Source organism: Peromyscus eremicus, chromosome 23, assembly GCF_949786415.1.
Source record: "Peromyscus eremicus chromosome 23, PerEre_H2_v1, whole genome shotgun sequence".
NCBI lineage: Eukaryota > Metazoa > Chordata > Mammalia > Rodentia > Cricetidae > Peromyscus > Peromyscus eremicus.
The window spans coordinates 26,254,207-26,268,311 of NC_081438.1; the positions used below are offsets into that span (position 1 = coordinate 26,254,207).

Sequence of the window (14,105 nt, forward strand, 5' to 3'; positions counted from 1 at the left end):
CCATGGGGGTCTCAGGGAAGGGGCTGGGGTATACAGGCTGGGGAATCACCATGCATGCTGGGCACAGACCTTCCAGTGAGGTTGACTTAGGGTCACCCATGCTCTAACCTCTGACCTCTCTCTCATCCATGATCTGTAAGTAAACCCAACACACTCATTGGTTCCCCAGGATGAACCTTGGTGGAATGGAATCTTGCTTTGTTGTCGGGACCTTATGGGGGAGGGGAGACATCGCTTAGTCTCCCCATTAGGGAGAAAAATTTCACAACAAACCTCCAAGCCCACCCCACCCACCCACCCCATCCTGACCCCAGCCCTGTGACTTACTTCCTCCATCACGTCTCTACCTCCTAAAGGTCCCACGATCTTCAAACACAGCGCCACCAGCTGGGGACCATGTGTTAAAACACGTGAGCCCGTGGGGGACGCTTCATATTCCAACCACAACAGGCACCCTAAATGAGACCGATCTGGCTTCTGAGTGGCTAGGAGCAGTGTCACTGTGGAGACTGGGGACAGACCCGGCCAGGCTTCGGCTAGAGTGACATCGGGTGAGATTTCCTTGGGCCTTCAAAGTTCTGGACAGCAGAAAAAAGTTGGGTTCCAGCTCTGTATTGGACACTCATTAGCTTGATGACTCGGCTGACTTGCTTTCTGCTTCAGACTTGTTTCCCCATCCCTACAAGGGCAATATGGAGCACCTGGCTGAAAGATCTTCCTAAACTGTATCACATTCAAGGTGAGGAACATGGACATGACTAACTGGAGGACACCTGTCTGTAGGACGTGTATACATATGTATTTACATATACATGCATGTGGGGGGGGGTGTCCATGTGTTGTGTGAGTACTCAAAGAGACCAGAAGGCATCAGATGTCCTGAAGCAGGGGTTATAGGTAGTTGAGAGCCACCCAATATGGGTGCTGAGAACCTAACTCCAGTCCTCTGCAAGAACAGCAATCACCCTTAACTGTGGGGCCATCCCTCCAGCCCTATGGAACCACACTTTTTTATTTTTTTAATATTTATTTATTTATTGTGTATACAGTGTTCTGCCTGCATGTGTCTGCAGGCCAGAAGAGAGCACCAGATCTCATTACGGATGGTTGTGAGCCACCATGTGGTTGCTGGGAATTGAACTCGGGACCTCTTAACCACTGAGTCATCTCTCCTGCCCCCCCGCCCCCATGGAACCACTCTTAAATCAGACCTGGATGAGAAAGACTGGAGCCATACTCATGTTCAATGCTGCCTCCTGTACTTGGCTTTGGCCGATATCAGCATCCAGGTCCAGCATGAGTCAGAACCTTTAAAAAATGTCTTCTAGGGCTGGGAGTATGGCTCAGTCTGTAAACTGCTTGCTGTGTATGCCTGAGGACCCACGTTGGAGCTCCAGCATCCATGTAAAACCTGTACACAGCAACGTGCCTGAAATCCCATCTCCGAGACGGGGATTGCTGGGGAGGCAGAGATGGGGATCACTGGGGCTCACTGGGCAGTTACTCTAACAGAATCAGTGAGCTCCAGGTTCAATGACAGACCCTGGCTCAGAAAATAAGGTGGAGAGAACTTGGGAAAGACCCCCAACATCAACCTCTGGCTTCCACACATATGCCGTGTCATCTAGATTCTGAGAGGATGTGAGAGAAAGCATGAATTGTCTCTCAGAGCCTGGCTGGTTTTGCTCAACATGAAGTTCTGCCCCCCTTCCCATTTATTTCCTGAAAAATGACACTATTTCATTCATCTTTGTGGCTCAATAAAACTCCCTATGTATACATGCACATCTTCATCCACTCATCTGCTGGTGGGCATCTAGGCGGACTCCAGAACGAGGCTAATATTGTTTCCATTTAGAATTAACCAGGTCACCCCCTCCAAGGCTCAGGGACACCCCAGAGGAGGAGACAGAAAGGAAGGAAAAGCTGGAGGGAGGTGGGGGTGTTCCAGAAGGCTGTCTTGTGGGCGTGGCGCGGCATCTGGACTCTTGGACTCAGCAGCAGTCAGGTGTGATTGCCTGAAGAGACCTACTCAGACCCCATGGGGGGGGCACTCAGGTGGCTCCACCCCTCCCTAAAGACCTATAGGCAGTGAATGGTTGCTGGGGGAAGGAGATATATTTTCTACAGTGTCTGATGAGTTGTCCATGCTCCTGTAAATATCCGCTACCATGCTCTTGTAAGCAACCTTGATGAAACTCCTTGGATCCCCAAACCAGCAAACAAATAAATACATAAAGAGGCAAGATGGAAAGATGGCTGGGGCTTGTAGGCTGCTGGTCAAACCAAAAACACATGAGATGAACTTCAGATTCAGGGAGAGACCCTGCCTCAAAAGCGCAGGTGGAGAGGGCTGGACTGGAAAAGTGGCTCAGCAGGTAAGAGCACTGACTGCTCTTGCAGAGGACCCAAGTTCAATTCCTAGCACCCACATGTCCACTCACAAACGTCCAGACCTCCAGTTCCAGAGGCCAGAAGAAGATGCTCTTTTCTCAGCACCAAGTATGCATATGATGTACAGACATACATTCAAGCAAAACACCCATGCACATAAAATGAAATCTGAAAAAAGGAAAGTTTTAAGGAGCAGGCAGAGAGTGGGAGGGGGGCCTTTAGCTCAGTGGTAGAGCGCTTGCTTAGCAAGCACAAGGCCCTGGATTCAGTCCTCAGCTCCAGAAGAGAGAGAGAGAGAGAGAGAGAGAGAGAGAGAGAGAGAGAGAGAGAGAGAGAGAGAGAGAGAGAGAGGAGAGAGGTAGAGGATGCCCAGGGCCCTCTTTAGACCTCCACACTCACACACGGCAATGCACCCCACATACATATGCATACATACATACAGAGAGAGAGTGTGACAAATAGTTAAATAAACATTTGTGCATTTAAGTATATGGGAAATTTACTTCATTTATGAAAGAAGATGTTTACAGGAATGCTATGCAAAAACTGGAAACAATATATCTTATAATAGGAATTTAGTTACAAATGATGTGTGTTCCCACATCCCATAACCACTAAAAATGATATTATAGAAGGCCGTCTGCCCACAGGATGGCACGTTCTTGACATTCATGAATGATTGGTCCATAAGTGCTGTGGGATGTTCTGTATGGCAAATGTGTTGCTGATTAGTCAATAAATAAAACACTGATTGGCCATTGGCTAGGCAGGAAGTGTAGGCGGGACAAGGAGGAGAATAAAGCTGGGAAGTGGAAGGCTGAGTCAGAGAGACACTGCCAGCCTCCACGATGACAAACAGCATGTGAAGATGCCGGTAAGCCACGAGCCACGTGGCAAGGTATAGATTTATAGAAATGGATTAATTTAAGCTGTAAGAACAGTTAGCAAGAAGCCTGCCATGGCCATACAGTTTGTAACCAATATAAGTCTCTGTGTTTACTTGGTCGGGTCTGAGTGGCTGTGGGACTGGCAGGTGATAGAAATTTGTCCTGACTGTGGACCAGGCAGGAAAACTCTAGCTACACATAAGCACAAAAAAAGGTCCATAAGCACAAAAAGGGTCTCGAGTTTTGTTGTTGTTATCACTTCTTGGTTTTGTTTGGATTTTTTGCCAAAAAGAGACTCCAGGTTGCTTTGAAAGACATCATTCTAGGTGTTTCTGCACCTCAACACTGAGCATAAATAGGGCCTTTTGACTTATAATAGGACAGTGCCCAAATATACTCATTATAAATTACCAAAAAATGCATTTGAGGGGCACAGTAAAGCCTTGACCTGAATGCCACTAAGCTGGGTGTGCTGGTTGCACTGGTTATCTCCACACTGGGGAGCTGGAGACAGGGGGATTCCTCTGGCTCAACTGCCCAACCAACCAGCATACCTTAATCAGTGAGCTCCAGGTCCCAGTGAGAAACCTTGTCTCAAAATAATGAGCTAGATGGCTCCAGTGTCGACCTCTGACCTTCACATACACACAAGGCCTTGTGTACCTACATATGTATGTACATATTCTTTCATGTATATGATATATATTTATATGTAGTATTTATTATAGATAATATGTATGTATAGTCTTTTGTGTATATTATCTATATATTTCTAGCCCCATGTGTTGTGGAATATTTGTACACTATGTAAAAATGTGTTGCTGTGATTGGTGTAATGAAAAGCTGAACGACCAATAGCTAGGCAGGAGGTACAGGAGGGACTTTGGGGCAGAGAGAGAACTCTGGGAAGAGGAAGGCGGAGTCGCCAGTCAGCCAGAAGAAGCAGGATGAGCAGTATGGAGAGATGAGGTAACAAGTCACGTGGCAGAACATAGATTAAAATAAATGGGTTAATTTTAGTTATAAGAGCTAGTGGGACAAGCCTAAGCTAAGGCCGAGCTTTCATAATTAACAATAAGTCTCTGTGTCATTATTTGGGAGCTGGTGGTACAGAGAAAGAGTCATTACACTCGTGGGCACCAAAGCCAGGCTGTGCCAGGGTCCCAGGGCTTTGGGAAGGAATGACTAAGCCTGGTCCATCCATCTATCCTTGCTCTGACACTGAGGGAAGCCAGGCACCACTTGGCACCCTGGCATCTGCCTGACTGTACCCCACTTAAGCTTGATCTGTATTTGTTTGGCCACAGATAGCTAGTAGTACCTGCCCCAGTTCTGAATGTGTTGGAGCCAGAATGAGAAGAAATGGGCTATCGCTCATGAGGCTCCCCTCATTCCGCATCCAACCAAGGTAAATAGGAACCCAAGTCAGGACCCACAAGCATGGTGAACCTCTTCACCCAGAGCACTGGGCTCAGGGGTTGTTAGGAAAATAAAGACCTGCATTCTCGAAGTCCATAGAAAGGGGACCAGCCGGCCCAAGGCAGTTGGGGGTGAGGACAGAAACACCCACAGCCCCACAGCCCAGATGATGAGGGTCCCATCTCATACTTACCTTCATCGCAGTTGCTCCCAGTAAATCCCGGGCAACACCTCCACTCCAGCGCAGTCACGGTGCGGTAGGAGACCCGGTAGGTCGGTCTGATGAGAGTCCTGTAACTAACACAAGGACGAGGTCAGTGGGGCATGCACACCTGCCCACCCACCCCAGACTGCCTGCTGGAGGTACTGGGCCTACTTCGAGCTCAGGAAGCCACCAGGACAGTGGGCCTGTCACCTCAGCTTTGTGCTCATTGGCTCTGTGGTTCTAGACAAATTGCCAGCCCTAGAACCCCAGGCAAGGATCAGAGACTTCCAGACTACTCTGCTTTCTCTACCCCCTCATTAGAGGATGTTGGCAGGTGCTCTAACACCTTGAGATATGACTTGTCCCCAGCATCTCACTGGGGAATTCTAGGCAGGTGCTCTACCACTGAGCCACACCCCAGCCCCTCACTGGGGGATTCTAGGCAGGTGCTCTACCACTGAGTCACACCCCAGCCCCTCACTGGGGGATTCTAGGCAGGTGCTCTACCACTGAGCCACACCCCAGCCCCTCACTGGGGGATTCTAGGCAGGTGCTCTACCACTGAGCCACACCCCAGCCCCTCACTGGGGGATTCTAGGCAGGTGCTCTACCACTGAGCCACACCCCAGCCCCTCACTGGGGGATTCTAGGCAGGCATTCTCCCACCAAACACCCTCAGCCCTCTCTTTAAGACAGGGTCTTATTAAATTGCCTAGGCTGGCCTTGAACATGCAGTCTTCTGACCTCTGCCCCTGAGTATCTGGACTGCTCACTGTACTGGCGGTTCTGTGTGTCAGCTTAACACAAGCTAGAGTCATCAGAGGAAGGAACCTCAGTTGAGGAAATGACTCCATGAGATCCAGCTGCAAGACATTTTCTCATTCAGTGATCAATGGGGGAGGGCCCAGCTCATGGTGGATGGGGCTATCTCTGGGCTAGTGGTCCTGGGTTCTATAAAAAGCAGGCTGAACTCGGGAGGCAGAGGCAGGCGGATCTTTGTGAGTTCGAGGCCAGCCTGGTCTACAGAGCGAGATCCAGAAAAGGCGCAAAGCTACACAGAGAAACCCTGTCTCGAAAAAACAAAAACAAAAACAAAAACAAAACAAAAAAACAAAACAAACAAACAAACAAAAAAAGGCAGGCTGAAAAAGCCATGGGAAGCAAACCAGTAAGCAGCACCCCTCCATGGCCTCTGCCTCAGCCCCTGCCCCCAGGTTCCTGTCCTGCTTGAGTTCCTGTCCTGACTTCCTCCAATGATGGACAGTGATATGGAAGTGTAAGCCAGGTAAACCCTTTCCTCCCCAACTTGCCTTTTGGCCATGGTGTTTTGTCGCAGCAACAGAACCCTGACTAAGACACTCCACCAGGCGTGTACCACGGAACCCGCTCATCCCTTCCTTTCTCTAGCTCTCCAAACGCATCCAGCTGTTGTGGGGAAGTGTCTTACACTCCGAAGTAACATTGGGGTTGTACTGTGGTAGGAGGAGGTGCCGCCCTCAGCAAACGCATTTCAATGAAAACTCAGGCAGCCACAGTAGAATCCTTCCTCAGCTCAAACTCCAAGACTCGTCAAGAAGGTTAAAAGCAGGGCTGAGGGGACAGCGTGGTCAGGAAAGTGCTTACCTTGCACACACAAAGATGTAAGTTTGATCTGCAGAACCCGCATTAAAAAGCCAGGTTTGGGCCGGGTGGTGGTGGCGCACGCCTTTAATCCCAGCACTCGGGAGGCAGAGCCAGGCAGATCTCTGTGAGTTCGAGGCCAGCCTGGGCTACCAAGTGAGTCCCAGGAAAGGCGCAAAGCTACACAGAGAAACCCTGTCTCGAAAAACCGAAAAAAAAAAAAAAGCCAGGTGTGGTGATGTGTGCTCATGATCCCAGCACTCGGTGGAGGCAGGAGAATTCCTGAGGCTTGCTGGCCAAACCAGTCTACCCATTTGGGTAGAGCTCCAGATTGAGTCTTGAAAAGTAAGGTTGAAGGGCTGGTGTAAAGGTATGATAGGTAAATAGGCATTTTCTGCCAAGGCTGATGACCTGAATTTAATCTCCTAGACTCATATTGGAAGGAGAGAACCAACTCTCAGTCTCTGCTGCTATGTGTGCCCTGTGTGTGCATGCATGCACACGCATGCATGCTGGAGAACACGCACACACAGAGAAACGTTAAAAAATGAAATCAAGCCCAATGTTATGGTGCACACCTGTGATCTCAGCACCTAGGGAGGCTGAGGCTGGAGGATCTCACGTCTGAGGCCAGCCTAGGCTATTTATAGTGGGACCCCCACCTCAAAAAAAAAAAACCCACAAAAACAAAGAAACACCTGTGTGGTCAAAGATCACAAGCCCAGCTTCTTGTGTGTGGCTTCAACTCTCTACCCAAACATGTCTGCACCAATCCCTCTTTCATAGAAGACTACATGACTTCACAAACATTTAAATCCACTGCCACGGGGGTGACTCAGTTGGCAAATGGAGAAATGACGAATTAATTGGTAGCAGCATCTGGAGCTACCCTGTTGACAGGAAAACACACAAATCACAGCCATTTCTAAAATTGGATTTTAGAAATAGAGCTCTGCTTGTGGGAATTCTTGAACGTCCCCTCCAAGCCATTTTTTATAAGCACTCCAGGGTTCTGCTACAAGCCCCTGCTTTTCTTGGGGTGGGACATCCCCCTCTATACACTGTGTCACACGCTGCCCTCCCCCTCCCAGCCTCTGAGCCCCTCAGAGGTACTCCAGCCCATATCTTAAGTGATGATGCTGGTCAGAATCCTAGTACAGGGCTGGAGACATGGCTTAGCAGGTAATGTGCTCACCGTTCAAGCATGAGGACCTGAGTTCAAACCCCCAGTACTCATGTAAAAATGCCAGGTGTGGTGGCATGCATTTGTAATCCCTGAATAGGGGAGGCAGAGATAGGAGGAGCCCTGAGGTTCACTGGCCAGCCAGTCTAGCCTACTTGTGAGTTCCAAGCCAGTGAGAGACCCTGTCTCAAAATAGGCAGCCAGAGGGCTGGAGAGATACCTCAGTGGTTAAGAGCACTTGTTGCTCTTATAGAGGACCCAGGTTCAGTTCCCAGCACCCAGCTCACAACCATAACTGCAGTTCCAGGGGATCAGACTCCCTCTTCTGAACTCTGAGGCAGCACACACATGGTACATACATACACATGCAAGCAAAACACTCATACACACAACATAAAACAAATCTTTTAAAATTGTTGTGAGGGGCTGGAGAGATGCCTCAATGATTAAAAATATGTACTGCCTTCCAGAAGACCCAAGTTTGATTCTGAGCACCCACGTTGGGCAGCTCACAACTGCCTGTAACTCCGGCTCTGGGGATCCAACGCCTCTGGCCTCCACGGTCACCTGCACTCACGTGCACATACCCATACTCAGACACACACCATACACTTCATTAAAAACAATTTTTAAAATCTTTAACTGTTTTTTAAAGTGAACAACATCCAAGTGCATTCGCATATGCACACAAAAATAATTATTATCACGATACAGAACATTTAAAAAATACTTTATTATTATTATTGTGCGGAGTGGGCTGTGCACATGCCACAGCACACACGGAGTGATCACAGGACAACTTTCAAGGGCTGGCTTTCTCCTTCCACTCTGTGGGTGCCGAGAATCAAACTCGGGTCCTTAGGCTTGGCAGCAAGCACCTTTACCCGCTGAGCCATATCACTGGCCCTAATACAGTAAATTGAGATTCAATAACAGCCAGGGGAATACTGTGGCAGGCGGCTTATATACACTCCTGCCGAACAAGGCAAGAGGTAGAGACCATTCTGGTTCCAAGCTTGCACATGTGGAAACCGAGGCCGGAAGATGTTAAGAAACGTTCACAGCAGCCATGCTACCAGTCCGTGGCACGGTGAACTGAGCCGGAGAAATCGTTCCAGGAGCCAGTTATCCTATTCAGGCTATCCTGTGCCAGGGAACACTTTTCCTTCCAGAAGCTGCCCTAGGCTTCTGCTTTCAGGGCCCTGGACTGCAGGGGGAGAGCTTGTCCCTGCGACACAGCTCCCCACTGGTTCCTAGTCTCCGGGCCACGCTGAGTGCCACGCTGCTGCGGGCTGGTGGCACTCAGACTTCCAGAACTCTGTAAAGCTCCTAGCGGACTGCAGGGACAGGCACAGGCTCCACCAGTGGGTGGCGCTGTTTCACCAGCCTGGCCGACCAAAGCTCCGTTTGATGGACAACTTTGTCTCCTGGATGGATACCCAGAAGGCTTAGTGATGTTGTGAGCCACCTGCCTACGTAAGACGGAACCTGAGGGTGCTTCACCCTCCTGTGTCAAACCTCCTGCCCCTGGTCTTGCCCACGAAGGTTCCCTTCCCTATCTGCCTTCACAGTGAAACTCCAGTGTCCCCTCTACGAAGCACCTCTGTCCCCGGGGCAGAGTGACAAGCTCCCTCCTCTTCCCCTCTTCTCATCTTGTGAGAGAGCTTGGTGAGAAGTCACTCTTGCTCTCTCAGCAAACCATTGCCAACAGCCTGCTTTGTGCAGGCGATGGGAACGTGATGGCACATTGGTCGTGTCCACCTTTGACCCCAGCACTCAGGAGGCAGAAGCAAGTAGATCTCTGTGAGTTCAAGGCCAGTCTGGTCTACATAGCAAGTTATAGGTCAACCAGGGCTGCATAGTAAGACTCTGGCTGTCCTGGTTAGGGTTACTCTTGCTGTGATGAAACACCATGACCTAAAGCAAGGTGGGGAGGAATGGTTTATTTGGATTACACTTCCACATCACAGTGCATCACTAAGGGAAGTCAGGACAGGAACTCATGCAGGGCAGGAACCTGGAGGCAGGAGCTGATGCAGAGGTCATGGAGGGGAGCTGCTTACTGACTTGCTTCCTGGTTTTCTCAACCTGCTTGCTTTTCTTTTCTTTCTTCCTTTTTTTTTTTTTTTTTTTTTTGTGTGTGTGTGTGTGTGTGTGTGTGAGACAGATTTTTTTTTTTTTTTTTTTTTTTGGTTTTTTGAGACAGGGTTTCTCTGTGTAGCTTTGCGCCTTTCCTGGAACTCACTTGGTAGCCCAGGCTGGCCTCGAACTCACAGAGATCCACCTGGCTCTGCCTCCCGAGTGCTGGGATTAAAGGCGTGCGCCACCACCGCCCGGCGACAGATTTTTTTTGTGTGTAGCCTTGTTGTCCTAGAACTCACTCTGTAGACCAGGCTGGCCTCAAACTCATAGAAATCCACCTGCCTCTGCCTCATGAGTGCTGGGATTAAAGGCGTGTGCCACCACTGCCCAGCTCAACCTGCTTTCTTACAGAACCCGGGACTACCAGCCTAGGAATGGCCCCACCCCCAATGGGCTGGGCCTTCCCCATCAATCACTAATTAAGAAAATGCCCCACAGGTTTGCCAACAGCCCTATCTTATGGAGGCATTTTCTTAATTTAGGCTCCCTCCTCTTAGATGACTTTAGCTTGTGTCAAATTGACATAAAACCATCCAACACACTGGCCAAAAAACAAAAAATAATATACAGGGCAGGCACAGAAGAGTGAGAAGCCACCAGCAGATGGGTATGATGAACAAAATGCTGACTTTCTCCAGTTTTGTTTGTGTGTGTGTGTGTATGTGTGTGCATACCACAGTGTGTGTATGTGTGTGCATACCACAGTGTGTGTGTACATGTGTGTGCATACCACAGTGTGTGTGTATATGTGTGTGCATACCACAGTGTGTGTCTATGTGTGTGCGTACCACAGTGTGTATATGTGTGTGCATGCCACAGTGTGTGTATGTGTGTGCATGCCACAGTGTGTGTATGTGTGTCCATGCCACAGTGTGTGTATATACATATGTGCATACCACAGTGTGTGTGTATGTGTGTATACCACAGACAGTATGTATATGTGTGTGCATACCACAGTGTGTGTATATACATATGTGCATACCACAGTGTGTGTGTGTATACCACAGTATGTATATGTGTGTGTGTGTGCATTCCATAGTGTGTGTGTATATGTGTGTACATACCACAGTGTGTGTATACATGTGTGCATACCTCAGTGTGTGTGTATGTGTGTGCATACCACAGTGTATGTATACATGTGTGCATACCTCAGTGTGTGTGTGTATGTGTGTGCATACCACAGTGTATGTATACATGTGTGCATATCTCAGTGTGTGTATATGTGTGTGCATACCACAGTGTATGTATACATGTGTGCATACCACAGTGTGTGTGTGTATGTGTGTGCATACCACAGTGTGTGTATGTGTGTGCATACCACAGTGTGTGTGTGTGTGTGTGTGTGTGTCACAGAACAACTTGTGGAGTCAGTTCTCTCCTTCCACCATGATCAGAGAGCAAACTCAGGTCCTTAAGCTTGGGGGCGCGTACCTCTCCCTGTGAGAGAACTCACCTCACCACGTGCTTTCCAGAGAGACCTCCAACTGAGGCCAGATGGGAAGGGAGGAGAGGCAAGGAAGGGGGTCAGAGGCTGCTGAGAAGCAGGGGCCCAGCAGGGGCAGATGGCCTGACTTTACGGAGAAGAAAAGTAACACACAGAGGAGAATCAGGTCAGACTCAAAGTAGCACAGGTTTGAAAGACGCAGCGCACGGCGGTGGTGGTGTACGCCTTTAATCTCACCACTCCGTGAGTTCGAGGGCAGCCTGGTCTACAGAGTGAGATCCACGACAGGCACCAAAACTACACAGAGAAACCCTGTCTCGAAAAACAAAACAACAACAGAAGACTCAAGCCCCCAGTGGGACCAGCCAGTGTGCTCCTCATGCCTGCTGAGCAACGTATTTTTGCTGGAGTCTTGGGAGGTGGCTCCACAAGAGTGCTTCCTCTGCAGGCCTGAGGACCTGAGTTTAAATCCTAAATAGCCAAGTATAAAGCCTGGGCCTGCCTACATGTACTTATAACCTCAGAGCTGTGACAAGTCGAGACAGGGGAATTGCTGGGGCCTGATGGCTGCTGGCCTAGCACAGGGTCAGTCAGAGAACCCGTCTCAAGGGGATGAGGAAGGAAGCGAGAGGAGAGGACACTTCCCATTCTCCTCTCATCTCCACACTGGACCTGGACCCTGAGCAGTCAGAGAGGCCTGGTCTTCTGCAGCAGCCCCCAACCCTGCAGAGACCCTCTGCGGTAGTTACTAACTATTGATCATCAGCTTACAGAGTCTGGAGTCACCATGGGGACAAACTTCTGGGCACGTCCATCATAGAGTTTCTAAATTAGCTCAATGGAGGTGGAAAGACCCACCCTGAATGTGGGCGGCACCATCCCCTTGGCTCAGGCTGGGGTCCTGGATGGAATAAAAAGGAGAAAATGAGCTGAGCACCAGCATCTGTCCCTCTCTGCTTCCTGACTGCGGATGTCATGTGACCAGCCGCCTCATGCTCCTGCCGCCATGCCTTCCCCTCCAAGATGGATGGTACCCTCTGACTATGAGTCAAAAATCAAACTTCCTCAAGCTGCTTTTGTGGGATATTTTGTCATGGCGACGAAGAAAGTAACTAATTGTACTGTGGAGTTCTATGTCAACTTGACACAGGCTAGAGTCACTTTGGAAGAAGGGACCTCCGTTGAGAAAATGCCCCCACTGGATTAGCCTTTAAGTAAGCCCATGGTTCATCTTCTTGATTGATGATTGATTGGTGTAGGAGGTCCAAGCTTGCTGTGGGTGGTGCCAACTCTGGGCTGGTGGTACTGGGTGCTGTAAGACAGCAGGCTGAGCAAGCCCATGGTGAGCCAGCCAAGAAACATCACTCCACCACGGCCTTCACATCAGTTCCTGCCTCCAGGTTCCTGCCCTGAGTTCCTGCCTTGACTTATGTAGATGATGCACTGCAGGTGGTGTGATGAAATAAGCCCTTTCTTCCCCAAGTTGACTTTTGTTGTGGTATATTCTCACAGCAACGGAAACTCTAACTAAGATACCAACATGCCCTTCAAGGAGGTACAGGTCCTTCAAAGAAATGGTCAAAATCACAAGAATGTGGCATGAAGGGAACTCTGAGGGGGTCTTGTTACAGGCCCACAGCTATGCAGTGACTGTCCTGGAAGGCTGCAGATGTGCCCAATGTGTGCCCCAAAGCAGGTTGCATTTAAAGAGATTAGAAGGGCTGGCGAGATAACTCAGCCCGTAAAGGCACCTGCTGCCAAGCTTGACAACCTGAGTTCAATCCCCGGGACCTGCCTGACAGAAAGACCCAACTCCTGGAAATAATTCTCTGACCTCCACATGTGTGTCATGTCACACACACACACACACACACACACACACACACACACACACACACCAACTGTGACAACAACCGTAATAATAATATTTAAGTGTCAGGGTGGAGACAGGTGGATCTCTGGGGCTTGCTAGCCAGAGAGCCTAGCCAAATTGGTAAATTCCAGGCTTTCATGAGAGATCATGTCTCAAAAAACAAGGTGGAGATTCTAATGCCACCTGAGATAGACCTGTGCACCTGCACACATATTTTTGCATGTGCACACATGCACGCATGTGCACACACACACACACACACTCTAAGAAAAAACAGGGAAAATACAGCAGACCTAGCAGACAGCCTCTTCCTTGTAGCTCAGGTCCACAGAGGTGGGAGGCATCACCCAGACACGGGGGGGGGGGGGGGGACCTCTAAGCTTCCACTCCACAGTCAGGGTGAGGAAGAGGAAGAGGAGGAGGAGGAGGAGGGGGACAAGAGAGAGGAGGAAGAATGGGAGGGGAGAAGGGGAGGGGCAGGAAGGAAAGACCACATCTTAAAGTATTTAAATCAGAACTCCATTTAGCCTGGCAGGAGTCTGCCCCCTGAGCAGCAGGCAACCCCACCAGAGCAGGGGGGCAGCCAGCAGGGGATCGTCTGGCAGAGGAGGAACGAGGAGCTGATGATGCCCTGGAGAGTTCCTACAAAGCCCTCCGCTCTGCACATCTGGAAAAGGTTGGCTGGAATGCCATCAAAGACCTCAGAGGGGCTACGGAGTCCGCCAAGGGCAGAGGAGGCCTGGTGGAGAGAAGTAACCCACCCCTCAGCCCCAGGGGACTCCTTCCTCCAAGTCTGGCGGACCTTCTGAAAGCAGCTCACCACTGCCAATGTCTGACCGAGGGACTGGCGGTGGCTGGCACCCAAGGGTGGCATCCACACTATCTGACACTCACTGCAAGGAACAGACACAAACCAAGCCTATTCTCCACTGCAGAGA

At 49.8% G+C, this 14,105-nt stretch overlaps 1 protein-coding gene across 1 annotated transcript in view; it reads right to left on the bottom strand.

Moving 5' to 3' along the window:
- Col26a1 (collagen type XXVI alpha 1 chain) overlaps nt 1-14,105 on the bottom strand; it is a 103,825-nt gene that overhangs the window by 63,694 nt on the left and 26,026 nt on the right. The window contains exon 3 of the mRNA XM_059249788.1: nt 4,894-4,991. Within this exon, the coding sequence (XP_059105771.1) occupies nt 4,894-4,991 (98 nt within the window). The remainder of the gene's footprint in view (nt 1-4,893; nt 4,992-14,105) is intronic.